The sequence below is a fragment of the Malus domestica genome, chromosome 14 (assembly GCF_042453785.1).
Source record: "Malus domestica chromosome 14, GDT2T_hap1".
Classification (NCBI taxonomy): Eukaryota; Viridiplantae; Streptophyta; class Magnoliopsida; order Rosales; family Rosaceae; genus Malus; species Malus domestica.
Window position 1 is genome coordinate 20,208,526 of NC_091674.1, and position 12,682 is coordinate 20,221,207.

At 37.8% G+C, this 12,682-nt stretch overlaps 2 protein-coding genes across 3 annotated transcripts; one reads left to right on the top strand and one right to left on the bottom strand.

The window, feature by feature from the left end:
- The first annotated feature begins 5,426 nt into the window (after positions 1–5,426).
- Positions 5,427–10,300, top strand: LOC103404813 (GDSL esterase/lipase 7). The gene is given in 7 exon segments (XM_029093187.2): positions 5,427–5,674; positions 5,676–5,800; positions 8,833–8,960; positions 9,089–9,192; positions 9,194–9,254; positions 9,341–9,596; positions 9,699–10,300. Coding segments are annotated over 7 exon segments (1,119 nt in total). The 5' UTR covers positions 5,427–5,462; the 3' UTR covers positions 9,932–10,300.
- On the bottom strand, positions 9,994–11,677 carry LOC103404551 (calcineurin B-like protein 7). 2 transcript variants are annotated; one of them, XM_008343483.4, is made up of 8 exons: positions 11,412–11,677; positions 11,248–11,330; positions 11,099–11,158; positions 10,877–10,985; positions 10,723–10,775; positions 10,502–10,582; positions 10,312–10,424; positions 9,994–10,200 (listed from the first exon to the last, which is right to left on the bottom strand). In XM_008343483.4, the coding sequence occupies exons 1-8, from the start codon at positions 11,482–11,484 to the stop codon at positions 10,128–10,130; spliced, it is 645 nt and encodes a 214-aa protein (XP_008341705.1). In that variant the 5' UTR covers positions 11,485–11,677; the 3' UTR covers positions 9,994–10,127. The 2 variants fall into 2 exon arrangements, with proteins under 2 accessions (XP_008341705.1, XP_028949021.1); XM_029093188.2 differs by having other exon boundaries at positions 9,994–10,424; positions 11,412–11,625.
- Between the last annotated feature and the right edge of the window lie 1,005 nt (positions 11,678–12,682).

The window sequence follows — 12,682 nt, forward strand, 5'->3', positions numbered from 1 at the left end:
AGCTTATGAACGTGTTAATCGTGTATCTCTATAGGGATCTAGATACGAAAATTTATATGAAAGTTCCAGAAAGACTTCTATTGACTGGCTTAAATAGTTCTAGACCACGGAACACTCTTTCAATTAGGTTGAGGAGGTCACTCTACAGATTAAAACAATCCGGGGGGATGTGGTATAACCGTATGAGTGAATATTTGACAAGTCAGGATTATGTGAACAACGAACTATGCCTATGCGTGTTCATAAAGAAGTCACATTCTAGATTTGCAATCGTTGCAGTTTATGTCGATGACATGAACCTCATTGGGACTCCCGCAAAGCTTGAGGAAATTGCTACACACTTGAAATCGAAATTTGAGATGAAGGATCTTGGGAAAACTCGATACTGTATCGACCTCGAAATCGAGCATTGTTCAGATGGAATCTTAGCACATCAATCGAACTACACCCAAAAGGTGTTACGACGTTTTAATAAGGATAAAACGAAGCCTTCGAGTACACCCATGGTCGTTCGGACTCTAGATGCTAAACGAGATCCCTTTCGTCCAAAGGAGGATGAGGAAGAGATTTTGGAACCCGAAGTTCCTTACCTAAGTGCAATTGGGGCTTTATTGTACTTAGCTCAGTGCACTAGACTTGACATTTCATTCGCTGTGAATCTATTGGCTAGATACAGCAATGCGCCCACACGCAGGCACTGGAATGGTGTTAAAGACATTTTCCGCTACCTCAAAGGTACTACGAATTTGGGCTTGTTCTATACCCGTGAATCTCCAAGTGTTGCCGCCCCCTATGACCCTCTGATTGATTCTCGCCTTGTTGGTTATGCAGATGCTGGATATCTGTCTGACCCACATAGAGCACGTTCTTAAACGGGTTATGTCTTTACCGTTGAAGACACCGCTATATCTTGGAGGTCTACCAAGCAAACGCTAGTTGCGACTTCGTCTAACTATGCTGAGATTATCGCCCTATATGAAGCATCACGTGAGTGCTTTTGGTTGAGAGAAGTTATGGAACATATTCGAAGCACTAGTGGTCTTACATCAGTCGTTGACCTTCCTACGACGATCTTTGAAGACAATGCAGCATGTATCGAGCAGCTGAAGAAGGGATACATCAAGAAAGACAACACCAAGCATATAGCACCAAAATTCTTTTACTCATACCAGCAGCAGCAGCATCAGAACATTGAAGTCAAACAAATCCATTCCCAGGACAACCCAGCCGATCTTTACCAAGTCATTGCCCAAGTCTACATTTCAGAAGCTCGTCCAAGGAATCGGTATGCGTAAATTATCTGAGTTGAATCGCTTGTAGTTCTCTTATTTAGAAGTTATGTCTAACTCAGAGGGAGTATATAGAAGCATACTCATATGATCTTAATGTACTATTTTTCCTACGATTAAGAGCATTTTTGCCACTGAATTTTTGCTACCTAACAAGGTTTTAATGAGTCACCCATCCTGGGATGATCATACTCCGATGAGTTCACTACCTTCGTCCAGTTTGACGAGTGTTTTAGACATTATGCATATTTTCTTACTTTTCTCCTTAGTCTATGGGTTTTCCCCATCCCTTGGGTTTTACCATAGCAAGGTTTTTGTGAGTTTTTACAAATGCATACTTCAAAGTAAATTTGAGACTCGCGATCATCCGTTGTGCCGATGACTTCATCAACTATTATACCTTATCTGCTGAAGATCTGATACGACAGTTTGTTGAGTATTTACACACTCAAAGGGGAGTGTTGCAGTCATATTTAGAATATGAATGTGATTGTGTAAATGCTAGGGAATCTGGGAATGTATCTTATATTCCTATTAGGATTTAGATTACCTATTAAATGTTGTAATCCTAAAGGGAAAGGTTTTACCCTTCCTACTACTATAAATAAAGTCACAATGGGGCGAATCAAACACACATCACAATTAAATCAATTTCTCTTCTCCCTAAAGCTCGCCGCACCCTTCTCTCTCTCTAACCCTAGATCGCTTAATCAAATAGACCTACAACAGACAGTTCTTCTTTTAAGAGGCCATATACATTTGCTCCAGCATATAATTTGAAATTAAGTGGTCGGTTTCTCTATAATTAGTCCACATGTGCACTGTCCACACACGTGTATTTGTCATCACAATAAAGCTAAAGTATACCAATTTGTCTCTAGCTAGCTTAGCACAAAGATTAGTAGGATTTTATACTTGTTTATTCAAAGTACCAAATTTCACATGTCCCCCTTCGTTTCTTAATTATTTGTTTAATTATGCTAATTAAGGTTTTGGGTCCAAGAACCAACCCGATCGCCGGTCCACCCGAGAAGGGTCCCCAATCTTTACTGCATATCTTCCAAAGTAGTCACCACTCTTTTCGTTTTTTATCAAATCGTATCTTTCTGTCTCATATTTTACAAATATTTGAAGCCATTTGTTAAGTTGGAATCCTAAATATAAAATATAATAAAATACAAATTGTTAGAAAAGTAATGATAATTTCAAGTTAATTTTGCTTACTTAGTGATGTGTTAGCTTAAGCATTGATTCATTTCATCTGGCCTTTATATATATGCTTGTAAAGTTTAAAGATCGATGGTAGGGTTCCTCGAAAGAATTGGTAGAGAGTACATTGAACATGGGATCCAATTTCTATAAGAATATTGGGATGGCTTTAAGCTACATTTGTTATCATTTTGATGTGCAGGGTGCAAGTTAATGATTTTATAAGATCACCTAGTGTGTATACATGTGATTCTAACACAATTTTAGTATTATTCTATGCCTGCATTGAGATAAGTATTGCAGAAACGGATCAAATTCCGACAAAGATATTACTAAAACACTATAAATTTGCTTCAAGTCCATATTTAATTTTTGTAATGCATTCCTAAAAAATTTAAATTAAATTTCATAAAACGTTAAAATATCTCTTATAAGCGCACTCTAAAATATATATTAAAAGCATACATTATATTGAAGAATCATTTTTAACACTTTAGAAAGCCACACACACACACACATATATATATATATATTCATGAATTGTAAAATATAAGGGAAAAAATTGCATTTTGATAAATGAAATATGACCGTCTTAAAGTGTCAATAATATCTTCTTTCTATTGGATTTTTTTAGGTTGTAGATTGTAAAAACACACATACTATGTGTTTTAAGTGTAATTCTTTCGAAGGTTGTGCTATTCACACATTTCTTTTTATTTTTCACATACATGTTATTTTTGTTCATTGATATTCTTCAATTAATTTGATCCGACGGTCAAAAATTAAGAAAAATGTATGAAAAGTAAAAATAATTGTGTGGAAAGCATCACCGTTATTTGAACGGTTCACAATTTTCATCAAAAGATGTACAGCGATTTGTTCAGTTTCTTGTGCAAACTTTTCTACCTTTAATCGTAGAACAACATTATCTGTCATATATGCAACGAAAAGCTTTATATGTACAACTTTTTATGCTCTTTAAATTTATTTTGGGCAAAGTTAATTGTAGTGGTTGCATTATTTCGATGATCACGAACAAAAATAATTGAAGGAGATTGTAGGACTATCGTGCTTTCTGAGCCGTCTGATAGCACTACATCATGGCTCTTCATGTGCCACACAACCCTACACTCCATATCTGAATCCTCTTCAGAACAGAAGCATCATTGCAACACCATGATCAACCTCCTCACCAAATTGATATCGAAAGAGTCGAGCACTGAAATACGGACCTTGAAAGTAAGACAAATGATCTTAACCGCTTGAGTTATAAGTAGATTGCCTCGTTAATTGTTAAGGGTTATTTAATAATCATTTTTTCTTCAAAAAAAAATAAAGTCATTTTGTTTTGAACGAAACTGTTGATATACAACGGTAGAAGAGGAGACCTCATGGGAAGGCTTATGAGGACGACTGCATGATAGTCCTACTCACTGGAAACTAGCGCGAAAGCGAGGGACCGACTTTCTCAGAAAGGGAGACGCTCCTCCTGAAGTGGCCGTTGGTGGAAATTGGAATACCGTTATGGTCGGCTGCCGTTGGACACGTGTTGACATCGCCTCGATCAGCAACCACATCTTCTTACCGCGCTTTGACGCGAGTTTGTCGGAGAAAAGCGGCATTTCTTGGAAGCCTTAATTTGGGAACACATGGTTCTTTCAATGCTCACGACTCATGAGATGATGATAAGTTTAGGGCTTGATTAATTCTTTAGAGCAAGTCCACCGGTGGTGGATTAGGCCAGCACTCAGCACAAAAAACAGGCTGGAACCCTGTCCATTCACCCCAGCCCACAAAACAGCCTGGCACCTAGCCCAAGTTGGTTAGATTTTTTTTTTTAAAAAAATACAGTAAAATTTTAAAAAAGTTATTATTTTTTCTATAAATACCTAACCCTCATCTTCCACCTTACACCACATTTCAATATTTTCTACACCTTCTACCAAAGCTTTCATATACTTTTTGTGTGAAAAAAAAATACCAAAAAGCTCATCCTTAATTTATTTGATGAGTTTATGTAATTTTATTTTAGTGTGTTTTTTTTAAGCTTATTTGATGAGTATGTAATTTTATTTTAGTGTGTATTTTTTTTAAGTTTATTTGAAATTTTATCCGAAATTGGTTAAAAATCTTATCCGAAATAAACTTAAAAAAAAAACACACCAAATAAATGCGTTGGGTGCCAACGTATTTTTTTAGGGGTGGAGATGCCTTGGCCTATTACTGTTCACTCCAGTCTATTACTGTTCACTTGAGTGGATAAATATGCTAGGTGCTGGTGCAAAGTCCTTAGGGGTGAACTTGCTCTTAAGCCTTACAAAATAGTACAATAAAATTATTTGATCACGAAATATTGACATACTTATTGACACACTATATAAGAGGTGGGTCATACTATTGTATATTGTCTCTATTTGTATTATAAAGCGTGTAAAAAATGTCTGTTTTGTGTTTTCAAATAACATCACCCGGAAATATATTAAGACATTTTGTTAAGTTCTTGGCTTAAAGTGTGGATATCATAAATTTAATCATTGATAGATAGCAAGACTGATACACATCCTTCTGCTCATGATAACAAAATGAGACAAGGACAAAAAGCAAATGCGCTTGACATGAAATTTTTTAGCAGGGCTACATATACTAGAAGATATGAATATTTGGGCCAATTCACGTTAAGAAAATGACTTGTTATTTTTTATACAAAAGTATATATTCATAATAAGAGAGCCAGAAGATTAAATATTAATATTAAATTTGTCATTTACGAAATTTGATTGAATTGTACTAAGATAAAAGCCCACAAAAATATTTGGGCCAGTGATGAAATTTTACGAGCCCGTGGCTTTCAACTCCAATGCCAAGATTGCAATTTGCAGTCCGTAACTGCCCCCCCCCCCCCTCCTTTTACCCGCCAAAACCCCATATTCTTCCTCTATCAATCAGTCCAAACGACCAACAACCATGGCGATCAAGCTTCTTGTTGCTTTGCTCTGCGTTCTCTTCTCCACCGCCGCTACACAACCGTGTTATCCTCCGTATCCCCAAGAGCTCATCAATTCAATGGGACCCACTCTCTCACCTTCTTCTTCTTCATTCCCTCCGACCCCAACAGCCTCAATCGAGTCAAACCCAACGACTCCCGTCGTCCCGGCGCTCTTTGTCATCGGAGACTCACTGTGGCACCAACAACTTCCTCGGAACCTTCGCCCGTGCCGACCGCCTCCCCTACGGGCGAGACTTCGATACCCACCAACCCGCCGGGAGGTTCTGCAATGGCAGAATCCCTGTCGATTATCATGGTAATGTTGCTTCTTTAACCATTTTCTTGCTTAAATTCTAGTTTTTTTCATCTGTTTTTTTTCTTTCTAAATTCTTGATTCATTTAATTGTATTTTTCTTCTAAGAAATGCAGAGGCTGCGAGGAGTTTTTTTGTTGTACTTTAGCCTGTTATCTCAACAACTTATAAACTCACAGTTGAACAATTTAAAATACAAGAAATAAAGACACCAAGAGAATTACGAGGTTCGGCAAAAACCTGCCTACGTCCCCGGAGAGATATTGCTCTTCACTATGAGAATAACTAGTACAAAATATACATGAGTTAAATTGACATAACCCAAACCCCAATCTCTTTTACACTCACATAATTTTTCCAAGAGCCTCACTCTCCCCAAGAGTTTCTCACTCTCACTCTATTTTCTTTTCCCTCTGTGTTTTCCGGATGCACTCCTACTTTTTTTTCACACTCGGAAAGCATTCCTTTTATATCCAATGCAAGCAATTCCTTGCATTTAAATAAAAGCCATCATTTTCATCCCCCAGCTATTACGGCTTCCATGATGATTATGTCTCCAAAGTAAAAAGCAAACCTTGCTTTTCCTTTATCATTCCACACGCCACCTTCACGTGAAGAATGCAAATGAAAACATAAAGTAGACCTTTTTCATGCATAGAAAGCATACATATTTACGTGCAAACAAACACAAATACAACACTTTGCTACAGCCATTTCCTTATAGCACATAAAGCTAAACTATCAAAATTGTTGCCAACTCAAACTATGAGCCAATCACAACAATCTCCACCTTGGCGAATACACCATGCAAAAATCATTGCACCCATCACCAAAGCTCATTGGCCTTACGTATCAGCATACACACCCTGAATCAACCTCGTTGGTCCTGTTCCGATTCAGTCACTGCCAATGCATGTGCAGCTGCTGCAAGCTAAAAAACACCATTTAGCTTCAGACAGGATCTCGACACATCCTCGTCTCCTCCTGTAGGATTTTCCCCTCTTTATTGTCTGCAACTTGGAAACTCGTCAGTGCACCCGTTTTCAGCAACAACCCATCGAGCCAGACAAAATTCCCCACACTTCTCTTCCTTCAGGACCATCTCATCACCTGTGAATCCCATAGCTCCACCTGCTGCAAATCCCTTGCAACACTCGAGACTAAACATCACCAAGAGAAGTGTTGCTTCGAGTACCTAGAGGGCATACTCGAAGTCTTCTGCCACAAAATTGCTACTACTCGGACCAAGATCATCCTTTCTTTTTCTCAAAGGACAATTTATCTTTTTATGCCCGAATTCTTTACAGGCGTAGCATTGTAGACCCTTACCTCCGGAGCTTGATTTGGACCTACTGTCTCTCTCAAAGCCTCCTTTCATTTTTCTTCCACCATTCCCACCTTGAACAGCTAATGCAGTCTCGTACCCATCATCAACAATGGTCTTCTTCTTTTGAGTATCATAAGACACCAAAGAAGCCTGCACCTGCTCCAAACTTACTGTATCTTTTCCATGCAGTAAAGTTGTCACAAGATTCTCATACGAATCTGGGAATGAGGTAAGAAGTAAGAGGGCTTTATCTTCTTCCTCAACCTTGACATCAACTTTCCTCAATTGATCCAAGTATCCGTTGAACACATTCATGTGGTCCATGAGATTCCCACCTTCATCCATCTTCAGCTTGTACAGCTTCCGCTTCAGATGTAACTTGTTGGTCAAACTCTTAGCAATATAGAGTTTTTCCAACTTCTCCCAAAGTGCAGGCACATAATCTTCATCCATAACATTATTGATAATGTTATCAGCTATACAGTGTCGAATCGTGCTAACACAACGCGCCTCCAGCTCCTCCCACTGGTCATCTGTCATTTCTTGAGGCTTCCCATCTTTTCCCTTCAAAGCTCTAGCCAAGCCTTGTTGAGTCAATTCATCCTTTACTCTCATCTGCCAAAGAGTAAAACTGCCTTTCCCATTAAACTTCTCAACTGAAAATGACATGTTTGTAGTCATCATGGTGAATAACAAATCTGGACCTTCGATGAACCAAAGCTTCCAACAAAGCTCTGATACCAATTGTTGTACTTTAGCCTGTTATCTCACCAACTTATAAACTCACAGTTGAACAATTTAAAATACAAGAAATAAAGACACCAAGAGAATTACGAGGTTCGGCAAAAACCTGCCTACGTCCCCGGAGAGATATTGCTCTTCACTATGAGAATAACTAGTACAAAATATACATGAGTTAAATTGACATAACCCAAACCCCAATCTCTTTTACACTCACAGAATTTTTCCAAGAGCCTCACTCTCCCCAAGAGTTTCTCACTCTCACTCTATTTTCTTTTCCCTTTGTGTTTTCCGGATGCACTCCTACTTTTTTTTCACACTCGGAAAGCATTCCTTTTATATCCAATGCAAGCAATTCCTTGCATTTAAATAAAAGCCATCATTTTCATCCCCCAGCTATTACGGCTTCCATGATGATTATGTCTCCAAAGTAAAAAGCAAACCTTGCTTTTCCTTTATCATTCCACACGCCACCTTCACGTGAAGAATGCAAATGAAAACATAAAGTAGACATTTTTCATGCATAGAAAGCATACATATTTACGTGCAAACAAACACAAAGACAACACTTTGCTACAGCCATTTCCTTGTAGCACATAAAGCTAAACTATCAAAATTGTTGCCAACTCAAACTATGAGCCAATCACAACATTTTTGATTTTCTTGGAACCCCAAATGGAAGACATCTAAAAATTTAGGGAATTTAACGAAAAACTCTGATATTGTTCACTTTAACAAAAAATCATATTTTTACACTAAAAAGTTAATCCTAATACTATTCACTTTACCCTTTATTTTGTACTTATTGTTAAAACTCAAAGTTTTCAAGCTATTTTCATTGGTTTTCCTAAAAATTTAAGGATTTTTGTCCACCAATTTTCATTTCGTGAAGGAATTTTCTGATGAAATTTTCTATCAAGATTTTCTCTCATAAGTGTTTTTCTCTCTGGATTTCTCTTTCTATCAGCACTCCGTCTCGGGCTTCCTTTCGTACCAAGTTATCTTGGACAGAACGGAAGAGTGGAAGAGATGATTCAAGGATTGAATTTTGCGTCTGCCGATGCAGGAATTATATTCACCAGCGGCTCAGAATTGGTAGTGCAGCATACTTCATTTCCCCCCAATCATGCGTTTATATGTTTAATATAATCTCTTCATTTAATATGTTTAATGTAGCATTTAAGGCTTCTTAATTCGAGTGTTGATGTAGTTTTTTCCCGCAGGGTCAACATGTTTCCTTCAGTCAGCAAGTTCAGCAGTTCACAGACACCTATCAGCAGTTTATAATAAGTTTGGGGGAGCAAGCTACAATTGATCTCGTCTCAAATTCTGTACTTGCCCTGGGGTTTCAATCAGTTTTTAGCATCCACATTGAGGCAGGAAATTAATGTGATCTTTCTAATCACGCTCAATTAGTTTCCCAATTCGGAGTTTTACCGATTACTCAGAGATTTCTGTGTATTTTGATGGTGCAGAACTTGTACAACATAAATGTGATGAAGGTGGTAGTAATGGGGCTCGCACCGATAGGCTGTGCTCCTCACTATTTATCTCAGTACGGAGTGAAGGATGGACAATGTATTGAGGAGATAAACAACATGGTAATGGAGTTCAACTTTGTGATGAGGTATATGATCGAGGAGCTCCGCGAAGAGCTTCCCGCTACCAACAGCATCTTCTGCGATGTGTTTGAAGGTTCCATGGATATCATAAAGAACTTTGTGTGTTACGGTGAGAGGTTTTCTAAACTTGTTAATTCCTATCAGTTACCGAAAAAATTCTTAGCAGGGAGTCTGCATACTAATGATGTGTGAATTTTATGATCTTGTTCAGGTTTCAATGAAACTACTGATGCTTGCTGTGGGTTGGGGGAGCACAAGGGTTTTGTTATGTGTTTATCACCGGATATGGCATGCAATGATGCTTCTAATCATGTCTGGTGGGATCAGTTCCATCCAACTGATGCGGTCAATGCCATCCTAGCTCATAATGTGTGGAATGGCCTGCACACGAAAATGTGCTATCCAATCAACTTGAGGGATATGGTAGTATCGAGCTCCTATTGATTCGATGGAGAAGCTGCAGCAATGGCCGTACTCTCTATAAAACAAAGATCAAACAGAGAAGCTCCTCGAAATTTTTGGTACTATACTTTCTGCATCAACTGCTTACAACATTAAATCGTACAATTCAGTATACAAGTGACATTACTAAAAGTGCATTGTATATGTTTTTCCTTTTGGTAATGCAATGGGATCCGATTTAGAGGTAGATGTTATTGTCGTCTTCATTGTCTGTTTTCATCACGAAACTAGGAAATGATGTCGTGATGTCCCTGCATTGAATGAAAAATTCTATCAGCTTCGACATAGCGTTTTGATGGTTGTAAGGTTTTACTTGAATTGTAATGAAACAGAAAATTAGATATTGGCAAAGGTGGAAATACTTGAGGTATGGAATTGTCATGTTCTTCAATAAGGACGGATTGCCATTCACGAGCTCATTCCACTCTTCAAGATCAATCTTTCCGTCTCCCTTTAAGTCTGCTTCCTCAAATGTCTATAGAGTTTCAAACCAAAAGATGAACTTATTCGATAACTGATTACATGCAGCCTTTTAAATCTTGCATGTCTTACCTTATCAATTATCGCTTCAACAATGTCATCAGACAGGATCAAGTCCGACTCTTTCAAAAGCGCGAGAACCATTTCTTTCACCTTTCATAACGTACCTCAAACGATTAGTACTTTATCTGTATACATCTACTAATTCAATTAAATGCTTGGAAGTAAGATTTGATACGTCTTCTCAAGGTGTTTGCTTTCATCATTTCATTAAACTTAATCATTTTGTTTACCTCTTCGCGTTCGATGAAGCCTGTCTGCCATATATCATATAGCTGATATGCAACTGCCAAATCATATGCCAACTTTTTTATGCAATCTTTCATACTCATTGCCACATGCATTCAAATGAAAGAAAGAAAGAACAAAATCTGCAGGGTTTCTTACATGCAGCCTTCTCTGCTTGGGGTGCTTCCGGGTGGAACACGCTCAGACATCGAACAAACTCTTCGAATCCTATCACCCCATCACGTTTCGTGTCAAACATATGGAAGACCTATTAGGTTAAGCAATGCAAATATGAGTTGTCCCAAAAACAAACAGAGTGTTTTCACTGGCAGTAAAAGATCAGCATTCCGAATTTAGAAAAACTGAGGCCACGAAGCTCACCCTATCTGCAAACAGACTTTGTGTTTTGCTGTTCCTGAACAATCCGAGCTGAAACTCTTCCTGGACACGACGCGTAAAATGATACTGAATCACCGGATGAAAATCTTACAACGAGTAAATTAACTTATAGAAGAGATGAAGCTTATTACTTTGCTTATAAGGCCATCATCAACTATAGAACTGCTCAACTTCCTGAACAACTCGTACAAAGATTTAACCTCATTTACCTTAACTGCAAAAAACAAAGAATGTAAATGTACACAGTAAATTCCAATTAACAAGTCAGTTTAATTAAATGAAGAAGCTTAATTACAGCAGGTTTGAGAAGCAAGAACTGCTGCTAAGTTTTCACATTCAAGTCTCTGCTTCATGCAAACACAGCCCATTCTAAACGCTTTACGTGATCGAAAAACTGTCTTCTGTTGGAAGAGATTAGTACAGAATGATCTTAAATGTTTTGAAAAAAATCTAGAGTCGAGAGAGCCTGTGCAAACGCGGACTCTGCACGTTTCTCTGACGGTTCATGAGCTTGCAACGTGAGAGCTTGTTGGGGAGGGTTTTGTAGTTGTACAATACAATGTGCCTTAGAAACGGGTAGGTCACATTATATAACCCTATAAGCGTCACACTTTGCCAGCAAGGAAGCATGTTTACCCTCACTCTTTGTTTCTATTGATTTATGGGATGGAAAACTATATGGAGTTAGTGCCAGAAACATGTTTCGAATTACTCAAGTGACAAATCTTGTTAACTTTTTTTTTTTTTTTTTTTTATAGAGGTGGCACGTTACAACTCATGTATAAGTTCACATATGAAGTTTTCTCAAAACACTAGCAGAACTTACCGTTTGTGCTTATGCTTCAAAGACTGAATTCAAATCTCATAAACGACAGTTACTGGATGACCAACGAAAGTCAAATATTTTGTATGGCTTATGTTGAAACAAGTGTTTGGCGAATGGTATGATGACGACAATATATGGGCAGATGCTAATGTGACAATTAACGAATAATTCTGTAACAGTTACATACGTTATTGGCGTGGATTTATGGAATATTATATGAAAAAAGAAGGGTAAATATAGTGTGAGGGCTTAAATATCTGAGCTCACCAATTAAATTCTAACTTGTAACTTGTAAACATTTACACATGCATTGATTGAAGACCAACAAAGAAATTCCCTAGCAATGGTCATTGTTTTCGGATTTGGAATTTTGGAATCTGGTTCTTCTCTTTAACAAGTTCTCTTGGAAAAACAATCCTTGTACAATAAATCTTAGGCTGATTTTAAGAGACGTGGACGTAAACGTCGACAATTAGTTTCTGCTGATTGATGTGAGTTTCTCGATAATTAATCATATCAAATTAGGTATCCAGTTCGAGTGTTTTCCTAAAAACATAAAATGATTGATTGATAATATCTTAGCGAAATTTGGAATCTGTTGCAAAGGCAGAGGTGTACCAAATTCGGCTATTTTCGACAATGTTTTCACCTGACAATTCCTGGCACCCTACAAGAACAATGGGTTAACGAAGACAGATCAATTCCCTTTTGTTCTTGGGTACAATTCAATTCCATTTAAA